Genomic DNA, 16643 nt, shown 5'->3' with positions numbered 1-16643 from the left:
CTGAAAGTAATTTTGCTGTTTAGAAGACCTGGAACAATAAAAATGACCCATTCTAGTTATCAAATATTCTAGGTTTGCCACTAAATATACTAAAAGATATTAATGTACTTATCTGCTGGAAGACATGTACAAGAATGTCCACAGCAGCTTTATTCATAAGGACCCAAAACTGGAGATACATGAAATGCCTGTAACCTGGAGAATGAATAAACTGTGGCATATTTATACAATGGGATACCAAAAGGAAGAGGAAGGGAAAGCAGAGGAAGAGGAATAATTTCATCTTGCTTTATACATACATTAAAGCTTCAATTATATTTGCAGTAATGGGGCATAATTTAGTATCCCTTGATCAAAATTTAATCCTGGCCTTTCACTCTTATGATGAATTTAAACTGTATTTATATTGCAGTTCTGTTAGAAGTACTGCATTAAAAAACACTGAAAATGGTTTGCTTTCAAGTAAATTATGGTAGTCTCCCTTATCCACCATTTCACTTTCTACAATTTCTATTACCCGTGGTCAGCTGTTGGAGAAGGCAATGGCACCCCACTCCAGTACTCTTGCCTGGAAAATCCCATGGACGGAGGAGCCTGGTAGGCTGCAGTCCATGGGGCTGCGAAGAGTTGGACATGACTGAGCGACTTCCCTTTCACTTTTCACTTTCCTGCATTGGAGAAGGAAATGGCAACCCACTCCAGTGTTCTTGCCTGGAGAATCCCAGGGATGAGGGAGCCTGATGGGCTGCCGTCTATGGGGTCGCATAGAGTCGGACACGACTGAATCAACTTAGCAGCAGCAGCATGGTCAGCTGTATTCTGAAAATATTAAATGGAAAACTCCAGAAATAAAAATTTAAAAATTTTCAATTGCACATTGTTCTAAAGTGTGATGAAATTTTGCACCACCCAGCTTCATTCCACTTGGGATCTCCAACAACTGACATCCTCTGCTCCTGACATTCAGTCATCAGCATCGTCACAGACCAATGATCCAGAATCACCCAAAGTAGGTGATCTGTAGTCAGGTCAATAGCTTAATGCTACATCACAATACAGGGCCTCCCAGGTGGCACTAGTGGTAAAGAACCTGCTTAAGAGGGTTAAGGGACCGGAGTTTGATCCCTGGGTCAGGAGGATCCCCTGGAGAAGGGTATGGCAACTCACTCCAGTATTCTTGCCTTGAGAATCCTATGGATAGAGGAGCCTGGCATGCTATGGGCCACAGGGTCACAGAGTTGGAAAACTGGAGCAACTTAGTGCACACACACGCATGCATGTCACAATACATCATTCATCTTACTAACCATATAGATATTTTATTGGGCTTCCCTGGTGGCTCAGATGGTAAAGCGTCTGCCTACAATGCAGGAGACCTGGGTTCAATCCCTGGGTAGGGAAGATCTCCTGGAGAAGGAAATGACAACCCACTCCAGTACTCTTGCCTGGAAAATCCCATGGACGAAGGAGCCTGGTAGGCTACAGTCCATGGGGTCGCAAAGAGTCACACACGACTGAACAACTTCACTTTCACTTTTAGACATTTTATTAATCTCACATCATCACAAGAAGAAGGGTGAGTATAGTACAATAAGATATTTTGAGACACAGAGAGAGAGAGAGGGAGACCACATTCACAAGCTTTATTACAGTATATTGTTATAACCACTCCACTTTATTATCCGCAATTGTTACTAATCTCTGAAATGTAACTAACCTATAAATTAAACTTTGTCAAGGATGTATAGGAAATGTATAGGATGTATAGGAAAAAAACACAGTGTATACCGAATTCAGTTTCAGACATTTACTGGGGATCTTGGAATGTATGCCCCATGGATAACATGGGTGACTGTTGCAGGATATAACTATTTCTTCTAAAATTCTAATTAATTCATTTAACTAGCAAGGTATACAACATGAAGCTGTATACTCAGTTGTATAAGATTTCTTTATAAAATCTTTATAATTTTTACCAAATTAATAAGCATTTTAAGAGTCCAAACCACTTAGGAAACTTCATTTTTCTTACTGTGTAAAAAAGAAAAAAAAAAAAACATTTACTATAAAGTGGGAAATATACTAATGGTCCATTGAAATTCACTTCCTAGTTTCCCCTTTGCCCCTTACAGCATTTTCTCCTCCAGTAGCCAGTAGGAAGTATCTAGATCCTAACAAAGACAGGAGGTGAGGCTATGCTTTACATGGGTTACAGACAACAAGTGTAGATAAGATGCATCCACAGAAAGGGTATGAGAAAGACTTAGAATCCCTAGCTAGGCTGATTGGTGAAGGTATTTCTTTCCTGATGTCAGTTAGTAAAAGCTGGAAGGGGTAAATACTACTTCACAGGCAAACATAGCCATACAAGACTTCAAAGAATACAAAAATGAAGGAAAATATACACCAACAAAGGAATACAATGCTTTTCTAGTAATCAATCCCAAAGAAATAGAGATGTACAAGTTACCTGCTAAAAAATTCAAAACAACTGTTTTTAGGAAGATCAGTGAGTTAGAATACTGACAGATGACTCAACAAAATCAGGAAAACAACATAGGAACAAAATGAGAAGTTCAATAGAGATAGAAATCATCAAAAAGAACCAAACAAATTCTGGAGCTGAAAAATACAATGCATGAAATAAGAATTCAAAAGATAGCATCAGCATCAGACATGAACAAAGAAGAGGAGGAAAAAATCTGAGAATTCAAAGACAGAGGGGCCAAATGGATAAAAAAAACAAGATCCAACAACATGCTGCTTATAACAGACCTGCTTCAGGTTTAAGGCTGCTGCTGCTGCTGCTAAGTCACTTCAGTCGTGTCCGACTCTGTGCGACCCCATAGACGGCATCCCATCAGGCTCTCCCATCCCTGGGATTCTCCAGGCAAGAACACTGGAGTGGGTTGCCATTTCCTTCTTCAATGCAGGAAAGTGAAAAGTGAAAAGTGAAAGGGAAGTCACTCAGTCATGTCCGACTCTTCGCAACCCCATGGACTGCAGCCCACCAGGCTCCTCCGTCCATGGGGTTTGCCAGGCAAGAGTACTAGAGTAGGGTGCCATTGCCTTCTCCAGGTTTAAGGCTACATATCTTTAAAGTCAAGGGTTGGAAAAAGATACTCCATGAAAGTAGAAACCAAAAGAGAGCAGAAGTACCTATACTTAGACAAAATAGATCTTAATTCAAAAGATATTACAAGATGTAACAAAAGACAAAAGATGTAACAAGAGACAGAGTCAATTCATCAAGAGGATATAACAATTATAAAGTCATCCCTTCATACCTGTAGCAGATTCACTTGAGGATCTGCCACAGATAACAAAATCCACAGATGCTCAAGTTCTATAGTCAACCTTCCATATCCATGGTTCCACATTTGCAGATTCAACTAATCCCAGATCATATAGTACTACATTTATTGGGAAGAAAACACATTTAAGTGGACCTTCAGAGTCTGTGTTGTTCTAGGAGTTAGCAGTATATGCATTCAATATCAGAGCACTTAAATACGTTAAACAAAGATTAACAGATATCAAGGGAAAAATAGACAGCAGTGCAGTAATAGTAGGAGACTTCAATATTCCATTTTAGCAGTGCATAGGTCATCCAGACAGAAAATCAATAAGGAAACAATAGATTGAAGTATACTTTAGATCAAATGAATCTAACACACATACACAGAACATTCCATCTAATAGCAGAATACATAATCTTCTCACATATACATGGAGCATTCTCCAGGACAGATCACATGCCACATCACACAAAAGTCTTAAATTTAAAAAGACTGAAATAATGTATCTTTTTTTTTTTACCACAATGGCATACAACTAGCAATCAATAATAGAAAGAAAGCTGGAAAAATTAACAGATGTGTGGAAATTTAAAAAACACACTCCTGAACAACCAATGGGTCAAAGAAGAAATCAAAGGGGAAATTAAAAAAAACCTTAAATGAAAATGGAAATACAACATATCCAAAATTATGAGATGCAGCAAAAGCCCCCTTAAGAAGGAAGTTTATAACAATAAACACCTATATTAAGAGAAAAGAATGATCTCAAAAATCCGACTTTACCTCAAGGCACTATAAGGAATAAACTAAGCCCAAAGTAATCAGAAGAAAGGAAATAACAAAGATCAGAACGGAAGTAAATGAAACAGAGACTAAAAAAATGATAAAACATATCAATGAAACTAATAGCTGTTTTTTTGAAGAGGTAAAATTGACAATCTTTAGCTGGACTAGCTAAGAAAAAATGATTCAAATAAATAAAATTAGAAATAAAAGAGGAAACTTTACAACTGATACTGCAAAAATACAAGGGATCATGAGAGACTATTATGAACAATTATATGCAAACAAATTAGATAATCTAAAAAAATGGGTTAATTCCTAGATACATATAACCTACCAAGACTGAATCATGACAAAAGAGAAAATCTGAAAAGACCAATAATGAGTAAGGAGACTGAATCAGTAATCAAAACTCCCCAAAAAGAAGCCCAGGACCAGATGGTTTCACCGGTGAGTTCCACCAAACATTTAAAGAAGAATTAATACCAACCCTTCTCAAATCCTCCCCAAAAAATGAAGAAGAGAGAACACATCAATATCCCTAATGAACACAAATGTGAAAATCCTCAATATAATACTAGCATATTAGAAGAATCACATACCATAATCAAGCACAGTTTATCCTTGGGATGCAAGAATAGTTCAGTATATGCAAATCAGTAAATGTGCCACATCACATTAACAGGATGAAGGATAAACATTATATGATCATCTTAATAGCTACAAAAGAAATTTGACAAATTCATGATACAAAAAACTCTCAAAAAATTAAGTGTAGAAGGAATGTAGCTCAACACAATAAAGACTATACATAACTAGCACACAGCTAACATCATGTTCAAAAGTGAAAAATTGAAGGCCTTTTCTTAAAATCAGGCATAAGACAATGGTGCCCACTCTTGCCACTTTTATTCAACATAGTACTGGAAATCCTAGCCAGAGCAGTTAGGCAAGAAAAAGAAATAAATATGTCTAAAATGAAAAAGTGGAAGTAAAACTGTCTGTTTACAGATGACATGATCTTACTTTATATATATAGAAAACCCTAAAGATTCCATCAAAAAGTGTTAGAACTAATCAGTGAATTCATTAAAGCTATAGGAATTGAAATTAATGAACAGAAATCAGTTGCATTTTTATACACTAAAAATGAACCACCTGAAAGAGAAATTAAGAAAATAATCCTATTTCCAATAGGTTCAAAAACAATAAAAATAGGAATAAATTTAAGCAAGGAAGTTAAAGATCTGTATACTGAAAATTATAAGATACTGATGAAAGAAACTGAAGATTCAAATAGATGGAAAGATATCCTTTGTCCTTGGATTAGAATATTAATATTGTTATTAATAAAATGTCCTTACTACCCAAAGTGACACATTCAGTGCAATCCCTATCAAAATTCCAATGGCATTTTCACAGAAAGAGAAAAAAATCCTAAAATTTCAATTGAATTACAAAAGATCTCAAATAGCCAAAGCAATCTTGATAAAGAAGAACAAAGCTGGAAGCATCACACATTTGATTTCAAACTCTATTACAAAGCTATAAAAATCAAAACAGTAATGACAGTGGCATAAAACCAGATGAATAGAGCAACACTCAGTTGGTAAAGAATCCGCCTGCAAAGAAGGAGACCCCGGCTTGATTCCGGAGTTGGGAAGATCTGCTGGAGAATGTATATGCTACCCACTCCAGTATTCTTGGGCTTCCCTTGTGGCTCAGCTGGTAAAGAATCCACCTGCAATGTGGGAGACCTGGGTTCAATCCCTGGGTTGGGAAGATTCCCTGGAGAAGGGAAAGGCTACCCACTCCAGTATTCTGGCCTAGAGAATTCCATGGACTGTATAGTCCATGGGGTCGCAAAGAGTGGGACACGAATAAATGACTTTCACTTTCAGAGCAGTGGAACAGAACAGGGGGCCCAGAAAGAATTCCATGTATCATATATATGGTCAACCAATCCTTTATAAAGAGGCCAAGAACACACAACGGGGAAAGGACAGTCTCTTCAATAAACAACCTTGGTAAAACTGGATGACCATAGGCAAAAGAATGAAACTGGATCACCATTTACAAAAATTAACTCAAAATGGATTAAAAACTTAAACATTAAGACCTGAAACTATAAAATATGTAGAAGAAAACATAAGGGGAAAGCTCCTTGATATTGGTCTTAACAATGATTTTTTGGATAAGACGCTAAAAGCAAAGGCAACAAAATAAAAAATAAACAAGTGGGACTATATCCAATTATTAATAAAAAGTTTCTTCACAGCAATGGAAACAACAAAGTAAAAAGGCAACCTACAGAATAGGAAAGAATATTTTCAAATCATGTATCTGTTAAAAGGTTAATATCTAATATACTTAAGAAACTCATATAACTCAATAGCAAAAAACTAATAATCTGACTACACAAATGAACAAAAGCCCTGAGTAGGCATTTTTCCAAGAAGACATACAAATGGCCAAAAAGTATGTGAAAAGGTACTCAACATCACAAATCACCATAAAAATGCCAATCAAAGCCACAATGAGATTATCACCTCACACCTGTTAGGATGGCTATTACAAAAAAAGAAAAGAGATGACAAATGTTGGCAAGGATGTAGAAAAAAGAACACCTTTGTACACTGTGGTGGGAATACAAATTGGTAGAACCATTATGAAAAACAATATGGAGATCCCTCAAAAATTGAAACTAGAACTACCATATGGAAACAAACTGTTTACTGAGGTATGAACAGATAAAGAAATTGTGGAATGGAATATTGTGCACTCAGTCATGTCCGACTCTTTGTGGCCCCATGGACTGTAGCCCACCAGGCTCCGCTGCCCACGGATTTTCCAGGCAAGAATACTGGAGTGGGTTGCCATTTCCTACTCCAGGAATGGAATATTGCTCAGCATAAAAAAGAAAATTCTGCTCTTTGAGACAACATGGATGAACCTCTAGGATATAATACTAAATGAAATAGGCTGGACAGAGAAAGACAAATACTATATGATCTCACTAAACATGGAATCTAAGGGGAAAAAAGGTTTGACATATAGAAACAGAGAGTAGAATGTCAGTTCTCAGGGGCTAGGGGATAGAAGAAAAGGGAAGATTTGTTCAAAGGATATAAATTTTCAGTAATAAGATGAATGAATAAGTTTTAGGGATCTAGTGTAGAGTATGCTTATTTAACTTATATGCAGAGTACATCATGAGAAACGCTGGGCTGGATGAAGCACAGGCTGGAATCAAGACTGCTGGGAGAAATATCAATAACTTCAGATATGCAGATGACACCACCCTTATGGCAGAAAGTGAAGAGGAATTAAAGAGCCTCTTGATGAAAGTGAAAGAGGAGAGTGAAAAACTTGGCTTTAAAGCTCAACATTCAGAAAACGAAGATCATGGCATCTGGCATTTGCCATCACTTCATGGCAAATAGATGGGGAAACAGTAGAAACAGTGACAGACTTTATTTTGGGGGGCTCCAAAATCACTGCAGATAGTGATTGTAGCCATGAAATTAAAAGACGCTTGCTCCTTGGAAGGAAAGTTATGACCAGTCTAGACAGCATATCAAAAAGCAAAGACATTACTTTGCCAACAAAGGTCCATCTAGTCAGGGCTATGGTTTTTCCAGTAGTCATGTATGGATGTGAGAGTTGGACTATAAAGAAAGCTGAGCACCGAAGAATTGATGCTTTTGAACTGTGGTGTTGGAGAAGACTCTTGAGAGTCCCTTGGACTGCAAGGAGATCCAACCAGTCCATCCTAAAGGAAATCAGTCCTGAATATTCATTGGAAAGACTGATGCTGAAGCTGAAACTCCAATACTTCGGCCACCTGATGCAAAGAACTGACTCCTTGGAAAAAGATCCTAATGCTGGAAAAGATTGAGGGTGGGAGGAGAAGGGGATGACAGAGGATGAGATGGTTGGATGGCATTGCCAACTCAATGGACATGAGTTTGAGCAAGCTCTCAGTGTTGATGATGGCAGGGAGGCCTGGTATGCTGCAGTTCATGGGGTCGCAAAGAGTCAGACACCACTGAGCGACTGAATTGAACTGAACTGAATGTAGAGTATGGGGACTACAGGTAATAATTCTGTATTGTATACTTGAAATACGCTGAGAATAAATCTTATGCATTATCACCACAAAGCAAACAGACAGAACTTCTTAGTGCAAAGATGTATGTATAATTAACAAGACTTAAATGTACAACTGCTGTGCCCTGTTAGGGCTATACTTTCTGTAAATCAGTCTTCCTAAATAATTTTTAATATACAAACTTCAGATTCAATGTGTATGTTTTCTGACATCATTACCTGAATTGCTGGTCTAGCTTTTCAGCCACAAAATCCTGTCTCTCTTTTTCTTTCTTCTCTCTTAATAATCTTATTTTATCTTTCATTCTATCTTTTTTCTCCTCAATTGTTTCTTCTTTCAATTGCATTTCAGTAAAATACTCATTTTCCTCGGATGCTAAAAGTTCACGTAACCTAGGTTCACAAAACAAAATGACAACAAGCAAAGGAATTAAAACTGTCATGCTACATGCACCATTTCACTAATTGATTTTTATTTTGTTAAATTCAATTTCAGAAGTATACATTCAGCTGTAAATTTTGTAAGAAGGAAAGATCATTACAGTATTCCATAAAATGAGTTGTCACCTAAAGCAATAAAGAGACTAATCTATGCCACGTTTTATTTGATCACATACAGATGAGATATGTGATCTATATTTCAACAAAAAAAGCAAAATGAGCAAGATTTTAATTATAATAACAAAATATGATACAATATGTTCTTTTGATTTCTATCAATAGGTTATCACAAGTGAAAATAAGCTATTGGTTTGGTAGGAATAAGACTAGTTCAGCCATGATCCTTATTATAAAAATTCACTTGATATTTGATTGGTCAATCTTAGGCTCTGGTTTCAGAATGTCTCAGAGTCTGGATTAGCCAGTTTTTAAGCCTTACTTATTTCGTCTTTCTTCAGTGTTGATGATAAACCCTTGCATGGCATCCTTAACTCTTGCTTTCACAAGACTGTCCACAAACTTGCGGTCATTGTGCTGGTCCCACTCAGTTTTCAAGCGATCCCGCTCGATTGACTTAATGGAAGCCAAAATAGCATGATGTTTCTGATGGCTGTGTTGGATTCTTTGCAGATGATGCTCAGCTCCTTGGCCTTTGGGAGGCTTGGCTCTCTGGAACAACAACAACAAAAAATCAAGTATCACTTATGATAGACCCAAAATCAACTGCATATTTTCAGTTAATCCACAATACCCATATTAAACAAAATTTGGTATATAAAACTAATATATCCTGCTATAACTGTAAACAACTTAAGTGTCTAAAATGTCACTTGTTTGAATTATTTGAAACCTGTACCTAAGATGTCATCAAATCAGTCTCAAATATTTCTCAAATGCCATTTGAATAAAAGTTCATGGAATTATAAAGTTAAAAATTTGAATGGGACTCCAGAGATTATCTAATCAAATCAGAGACTTAATTTATTTGCCCAAAGTGCTCTGAGTAGTGAGGGCAGAACTGGGTAGAACAAAAATTAAAGGTCTTCTAATTCCTGACCTTAATCTTGCCACCTACTATCCCACCTTGTTTTTCAGGGCTTTGACAACATAGTTACCACCATCAAAATTCTTTCAATTAAAGTAAACTACTCACTAAGTGTATAGGATATACATAACAAGTTGTGACAGTGAAATATCCTTTACTAAGAAGGAAGTAAGGAAGACAGAAAGGGAGGAAGGGAAAGAAGGAAAAGAAAAAAAACAAAAACTAATGGTAGAATTTGACTCCTATTTCTACTGTCCCCAGAAGTTTAATGCAAGAGCTGTACTCCTGACATTCTGGGATTAACTTGAATTTCTGTGAATATATTCATTTTATACAAACTTTCATCAAAAAAGTTGGAAATGCATACACCATTGTGAATAAATATTGACACATTTGCTAAAATCATATGGACTATATCTTTTCTATTTCTGCATTGCTAACATGAAGCATGGCTACCAGCATCAAGTTCTCAATACGAATGAAGAGGAAAGATAGATGAATGAATGAATGAATGAATGAAACTGTTCATGGGTGGGCTCGATGTGACTCTTGCCCCTCCTGGGGCCACCATGAAATCCATGGTTTTGAGCTTTGTATTTTCAGCCAGGTTTAGCAAATCACCCTTAGGTGAGCAGTCAGACTGGTGTGCTGATGCACCGTAACAAAGATTTTAACTCACGGCACAGAGTCAATCTCATCATTTACACTTAGAGCATCATTGTCTGGATTACCAGAATACTGGCACTGAAACTTGGTAAAGGAGTCTCCTAAGGAAATGAAATCAACATTTGAAGATAGCCTCATGAAAAGATTCAAGGTTTGGGGTATACACATGGGTGCCTAGAATAGTTGAACAAGATAATGCAAAGCTGAGGTAGGTTGGAGACAGAAGGTGATGTTGAAGGTTACATCATGGGAAGTAGCTAATTCATATTGAAATTATTTAGAGCCTAGATTTAGTTAACAAACTACTGTTCTCTAATATGTATGGCATCCTATGAACGCAGATTCAGTGATAACAAAGCAGAGTTGGGTCAAGGCTGCACCCTGAGCAGGACACACTCAGGCTCCTAGTAGACAGATGGGCTGAGAACAGGAACCAAGCACCAAGGTCATCAGGAGTCAACTGTCTTAAGTCATCAGGGCAAGAATCAGGCTCTGAGGTACATTTTGACTAAAGAGGAAATAGTAGTGGAGGGCAGCGAGAAACAGACTGAGCAGTAGCAGGGAATTAGGAAGCCCTTTAAGGCTGTGGCATCCTGGGTAGGAAGACCTTTGTGGTCAGGGAGGACCCTGTCTCTGGATGAATAAAGTAAGATCTGGAGTTCCCGAACAAGATGGTGCCAATCCATGCAGTCTCAGCATTATGTACTCAAAACCTGTACTGTTTAAAAGAAAAATAATATAAACCAGATCTGCAATTTAACATTTTGATGTAGCTGTATTTAAAAAAAAAAAGAAGAGAGAGAAACAGGGGGAATTAATTTTAATATATTTTATTTAACCAATATATAGAAAATATTATCTCAATATGTGACTCTAGACATATTACAAGTGCTCAAATTTGTGGCTAGTGGCCACCATACTGAACATTGCAACTCTTAAACCGTGCTAAAATCAGAATGAAGGGTTTAATAACTACCCTGTACTTTCAAGGTCACCAAAAGCTTTTGTTACTGTAACATCTCAAATTAGTTTCTACTATTACAGTTTAATGTCTTAAAGAATAACATCTTACAAGCTAAGGTTTGGTTCTGGCCTCTACTGATAACTGTGTGATCTTGAGTAAGTTACTTAATGAGTCTCAGTTTTCTCACCTGTCAAAAAGAGCAAAACAAATGGCTTCCTAAAAAAAAATTATTTCAAGAAGTAAATAACTGGGTCCCTAGGAGGCATTCACCAAACAGCTGCTCCTTTTGCTGCTTCATTACTTCAGACATTACATCTTTCACCACCTTCTCTTGAAGAAATTGTTTAGCATTCAAGTCTCATCTCTGGTGGTTTTAACTCTTCTCCCATCGCAACTCTACAACCTCTAACATCCACACTTCTTACAACACTCTGATATCTGAGATACACCAGCTCTGACTTTTCCTTTTCCTCTTTCTTCTTCTATAAACGTAAAATATTCAATAGGCCTGCTTCTCTGGTTTGGTGGTGATTTGGTGGAATGGAAATCCTTATTGGTTTCCAACACAAGGAATGTCACCTGACCAGTACCCCAGCTGAGCTCAGGGTTCAGATACAGAACCCAAAGTACATCCACTTCTGTCCGTCATAAACCTCAAACCCTACAGACTGTAGAAGACTCCAGTCTCCTGATTTCCAAACCCAGATCCTACAGTCCCTGGACCTAAAGAAGAGGGAACAGGTCTATAAACTGACTGACAACTGCTATGTGCACTACAGAGCATAATAAAACTATACCGTTCATCATCTCTGACCTTTCTTCCACAGTGTCCCGACACGGACAATACAGCACACCGCGATCCCCTGTGCCGGCACACTGTTCATCTTTAACGATTCTGTGCATGAGCAAGTTGCTTCTGCAATTAGATGATAAGCAGTTTGAAGGCAAGGACCAAACTTTTAGAGAAAGCGAAATCTCCCAGGGTCAATGTATTCACCCCTGTATCTTCCACAGAGCTGTGCACACAGCAGGGACTCATGTGATGCCTCTATCGTTGCTTAACTACACATGGAGGTTTTCTGGCCTGTGGAAACTAGTGTATAGAAGCAAAGGAATGCAGGTGCGTGGACCAACTGTCCGAGGTTCTGAGCAGCGCTCATCAAATTCCGCAGCACAGTGTTCCCCTGGTCGCCTACCACCACTGCTGCCGTAAAGGCAACCAACCTCCTATTCCCAGGCCTGCAGGTATGCTTCTGTTATAGTTGAGTCAGCAAAAGAAGGGCCCTAAAACCACTCAAAACCCCCAAAGGCCAGCACTCTTCAACAGACGGTTTTCCTAAGCGTACAGAACTAATCCCGATCGTACAGCTGAATCACTGCCAGCCCAGATCCAGATTTCCCTGCCACCTGACCCAGCGCCCTTTCCTTGACACACACTCTGCATTTTAAGGGGACGACCTCTTTTAAAAGCCTTGCAAGATCTTCAACTTTCAAGATCGCCAATGGTGATTCTCCAAATACAGAAACTAAATACAGCTGAAGCGGGGAGAAGGGTAGGGAGGGGCGGAGTAAGAGAGCTAGGCAAGAGACCTTTTCCTTCCTTCGTTCAAAATTCAAACTACTGCGTCAGGCACCTGCTTCCCTTGAGAGAACCCCTGCTTGGGGGCCAAGGCTGGGTTGGGTCCTGAGATGGGGGAAGATACAGAAAACGGTAGGATCCCACACACATATCCCGTGCTTACCACGATCACCACTTTGGGAGTGGGCCCCTTAACCTCTCTCTGTACGATGCCAAACCGCTGGCTGTACATTTTGGAGCCTCCTCGGGTTGGGGGTGATGTCCGCTGCGGTTCCCCAACCGCAGCTACCGGCGGGACGAGCTTGTGAGATGCACTGGTCTGGTTGCCAGTGGTGCGCCTCGCGGGGCTAGGGACAGGTGAATGGGGCGGAAGTTGGTCCCGTTACCATGGTGACCACAGACGCGGGCATTCGCTACTTCCTCTTGGAGTGGAAGAGCTGAGTCTGCGCAGTCCTCACCCCGCCCTTGGCCAGGCCTCCCTCCGACCTCGGTCCCTTTCTAGGATTCATCAAATAGCAGAAAAAAGCCTCCTTAACCCGCAATGAAGTCGAAGATCTAATTACATTCCAACTGACTTTGCTATTTATATCCTGTAATGTTTAAAAGCATGAGAAAAGTTAGCGGACACTTTGTAGGATGATCAAATTGTGAGGCCATCTTTAAGTTAACCTTTAGGGCAAATCATCTCAGGACCACCTTATTCGCGTAGTTCTTTACAGCAATTTATAAGGTATTTTCACACATAAAGCCTTTCAGTCTCACAAATACCTGACTGATGGAACAGCGGGTATTATCCTCAAAAAGCTGAGAGCGCCTAACTGGTTTGTCAGCTAACCCAACCAGTAGTGACAAATTTAATAAAACCAGGAAACCAGGGCTTACACTTGAGGAACCCTAGGATGGGGACGCAGCGGCACGACCTGACTGGGCACAGTAAAGACCATGGCCAGGATGTGGATCAGAATTTCGGTGATCAGGCTCTGGCATTCCAGATCCCAGGCAGAAGAAACACACACACACGCACGCACGCGCGCGCGCGCACACACACACACACACACACGTGAGGAAACCTTTTAAGGGGCCCTCAGCACAGGTGAAGACTACAGATGAACTTCCGCTCAAGAGCAAAGTGGTGAGTGAGTGAAAGTCGAAATCTTGTCCGACTCTTTGCGACCCCATGAACTATAGAGTTCATGGAATTCTCCAGGCCAGAATACTAAAGTGGGTAGCCTTTCCCTTCTCCAGGGGATTTTCCCAGCCCACGGATCGAACCCAGGTTTTCCGCATTGCACGTGGAATCTTTACCAGCTGAGCCACAAAAAGTAGTAGGTAATACCTAAAAGTCAAATGACACTTTGGTACTCTTCCTGAAATGAGAACGAACATAGAACTCTTAACAGGAAAAAATCAGCACCTAGTAGGTCACTGACGTGTAATAAAAGCACAACTAGTACTGCGTATCCCAATTTAAGACCGCAATTTACTATAAATCAGCATTCCCTAATCACTTGTAATCCGCCCACTTCGGATTTTGCATGCGGCATGTTTCTAGATTTGGACTCCATTTCCTGAATTGTTCGTTCAGCCTTTCAGCCACAAAATAACGTCTCTTCTCTTTTGAAATTTCTTTTAATAATGCTCTCTCATTTTGTCTTTTATCTCCTATAATGCTTCTTCTTTCAATTGCAGTTCGGTAAAATACTCATTTTCATTTACTGCTAAGAGTTTACGTAGCCTGAAACAAAAGAAAGAAAAGAAATTAGACGATCGTTTCCGCTCCCTGGACGGGGTCCTGAAGGCTGGTTGCTGGATCTTCGATTCCCACGGGTGCCTGGCCCGCTGGCTGGTCTGCTCTGGTGACAACACAGCCTCAGAAGGGCGGTGACGCCCTCGGCCTAGGGGCGGGGTTTGGTAAAAGCCAGATTCTCGGGCCCCCGTTGGGAACCTCCGAGGTCCACAGCCTGGAGGGTCCCGTCAACGTGAATTTTCAGCGACATGGGAAGCGGACTCTCGGCGTCCCGGCGTCGGTCCTGAGCTCTTCGCGCTGCGCCCTCACCCCGGGCGTGTCCCGTAATTTAATCCCGCTTCGGTTTCGCCCGCGGAGCCACTGTGAAGAGGGGAGTCGGCTTCCCTCTGCGCTGATTCTGGACCGCCTCGGCCCAAGGGAGGCCACGCCCCAGGGACAGGGAGTTGAGGGGCAGCGTCTGTCCAGCCCTGGCCGGAAGACCAGGGTCCGGGGGCCAGCGCCCCCTGGTGAACGTATTCGGAGGGTGGCGGACCGGCCCTGGCATGACAGCCAAGTCTCAACCTCCAGGGGGTCTAGGAGAACTGATTCACCCAAGATCCTTGAACAGAACTTGACTTTGATCTTGCCACCCACTTTCTATACCAGTTTCTCAGAGGCAGTCTATCAACACTTAAGCACCATTAAGATACTCCCCCCCAAAACACTAAATATATATAAATCAGTAAACGGGACAATAAAAATCATTTAAAAATAATTTTAAAATAGAACAGCATAAACTATATTATTTCCAATGCCTATTGTACCCCAACAAGGTCACGCAAGGGCTGTCCTCCCAACAGTTTCCTGAATTCTGTATTTTCACCATTAAATTCCACGATAAAGTTGGAAATTCATTCACCATTTGTAAATACATATTGATGTATTTAATAACTGCATGAACTATATCTTTTTCATTCCTGAATCTCAGTATTAAGTACAGTGCCTACCATGGGTCAGGTTCTCGATACCTGAATGAATGACACAAAAATAGCCGAGACCAGCAAGTTTTTTTCTGGATGGGCTTGACAGAATTTCTGTACTTGCTGGGGTCACCATGAAATGGTCTTCAGCTTTGCATTTTCAGTAACGCAGCTTTACCAAGTTATCCTCAGGTGAGTTGTGAGACCCTTAGGAACTGATTCATGGCGTGGTGGCTTTGTAACATGTCACCGTGACTAGGCTACGTTTCCCAGTATCCCCTTCCCGGCATGCTTCCAGTTAGGACAGGCCACGAGAGATGCTGCGTGGTAACTGGAGGGCAGATGCGCAGCAGGAGCACGCTCGGAAGGCTGGTGCAGGAGCACCAGGCATGGCTGCAGTTCACACGTCACTCATCTGCTGGCTCACCTCGTTGGTATGGGCAACAGTCAGGCCTGCGGCCAGGCCTGCAGCTGCTCCACCTTCCCCAGGATCTTCCTTCAGCTTTTCTAATTCTTGGACCAGATGCATATTTAACTCTGTGATGAAGGGCACCAGCTTCTTCTGCAGGACACCCACGTCAACGAAGTTGGAGGTGGTGAGAGGCTGACGTGGCTTCCAGGCCATCCTCGTGGTTTCCAGCTCGTGCTCGTGGGCGCCAGTGTGTCCTCCGTCTCCCACATTTTACATCCATCTTCCCTTCCTGATTGCCTGCCCTGCAGACTTCAAGCTCCAGCATTAGATGCAAAGACAACAGCCTTATACAGACTGTTCAACCAGCTCCCACAATTGCATAAGATCAAATCACCTACAATAAATCCCTTAAGATAATATACATATTTATATATACATTACAGACACATATAAAATCTTTATATTAGTAGTGCTGCTTTTCTGATTGTATCTTGACACACACAGTAACCAGACTTATCTCATGAGTCAGAATGCTATTCTCAAATTTCATTTAGGGCACCACTGTCAAAATACCACCAGAATATGAGAATTGGGTGGTTGGATCCTGGGAGGGAGCAAAACAGTATGAGAAAATTATC

The 16643-nt window shown here is 40.4% G+C and overlaps 1 protein-coding gene and 1 non-coding gene across 39 annotated transcripts in view; one reads left to right on the top strand and one right to left on the bottom strand.

Annotated features, from left to right (window-relative positions):
• MBD1 (methyl-CpG binding domain protein 1) overlaps positions 1-16643 on the bottom strand; it is a 62153-nt gene that overhangs the window by 30643 nt on the left and 14867 nt on the right. For 16 of the 38 annotated variants that reach the window (XM_025273532.3, XM_025273534.3, XM_025273541.3 and 13 more), the window contains 3 exons: positions 13051-13234; positions 9073-9302; positions 8412-8585 (listed from right to left, as the gene is read on the bottom strand). In XM_025273532.3, coding sequence (XP_025129317.2) covers positions 8412-8585; positions 9073-9302; positions 13051-13234 — 588 coding nt within the window. Of the gene's footprint in view, positions 1-1528; positions 2032-8411; positions 8586-9072; positions 9303-12105; positions 12225-13050; positions 13235-13769; positions 14623-15374; positions 16315-16643 lie in introns of those variants that run through there. The other 22 variants (XM_025273547.2, XM_025273548.2, XM_044934763.2 and 19 more) reach the window with 11 other exon arrangements.
• On the top strand, positions 1330-1401 carry TRNAC-ACA. The gene has a single exon. It is a non-coding gene; the product is annotated as a tRNA-Cys (tRNA).

The sequence above is a fragment of the Bubalus bubalis genome, chromosome 22 (assembly GCF_019923935.1).
Source record: "Bubalus bubalis isolate 160015118507 breed Murrah chromosome 22, NDDB_SH_1, whole genome shotgun sequence".
Lineage (NCBI taxonomy): Eukaryota > Metazoa > Chordata > Mammalia > Artiodactyla > Bovidae > Bubalus > Bubalus bubalis.
This window is presented reverse-complemented; position numbering and strand designations above follow the sequence as displayed.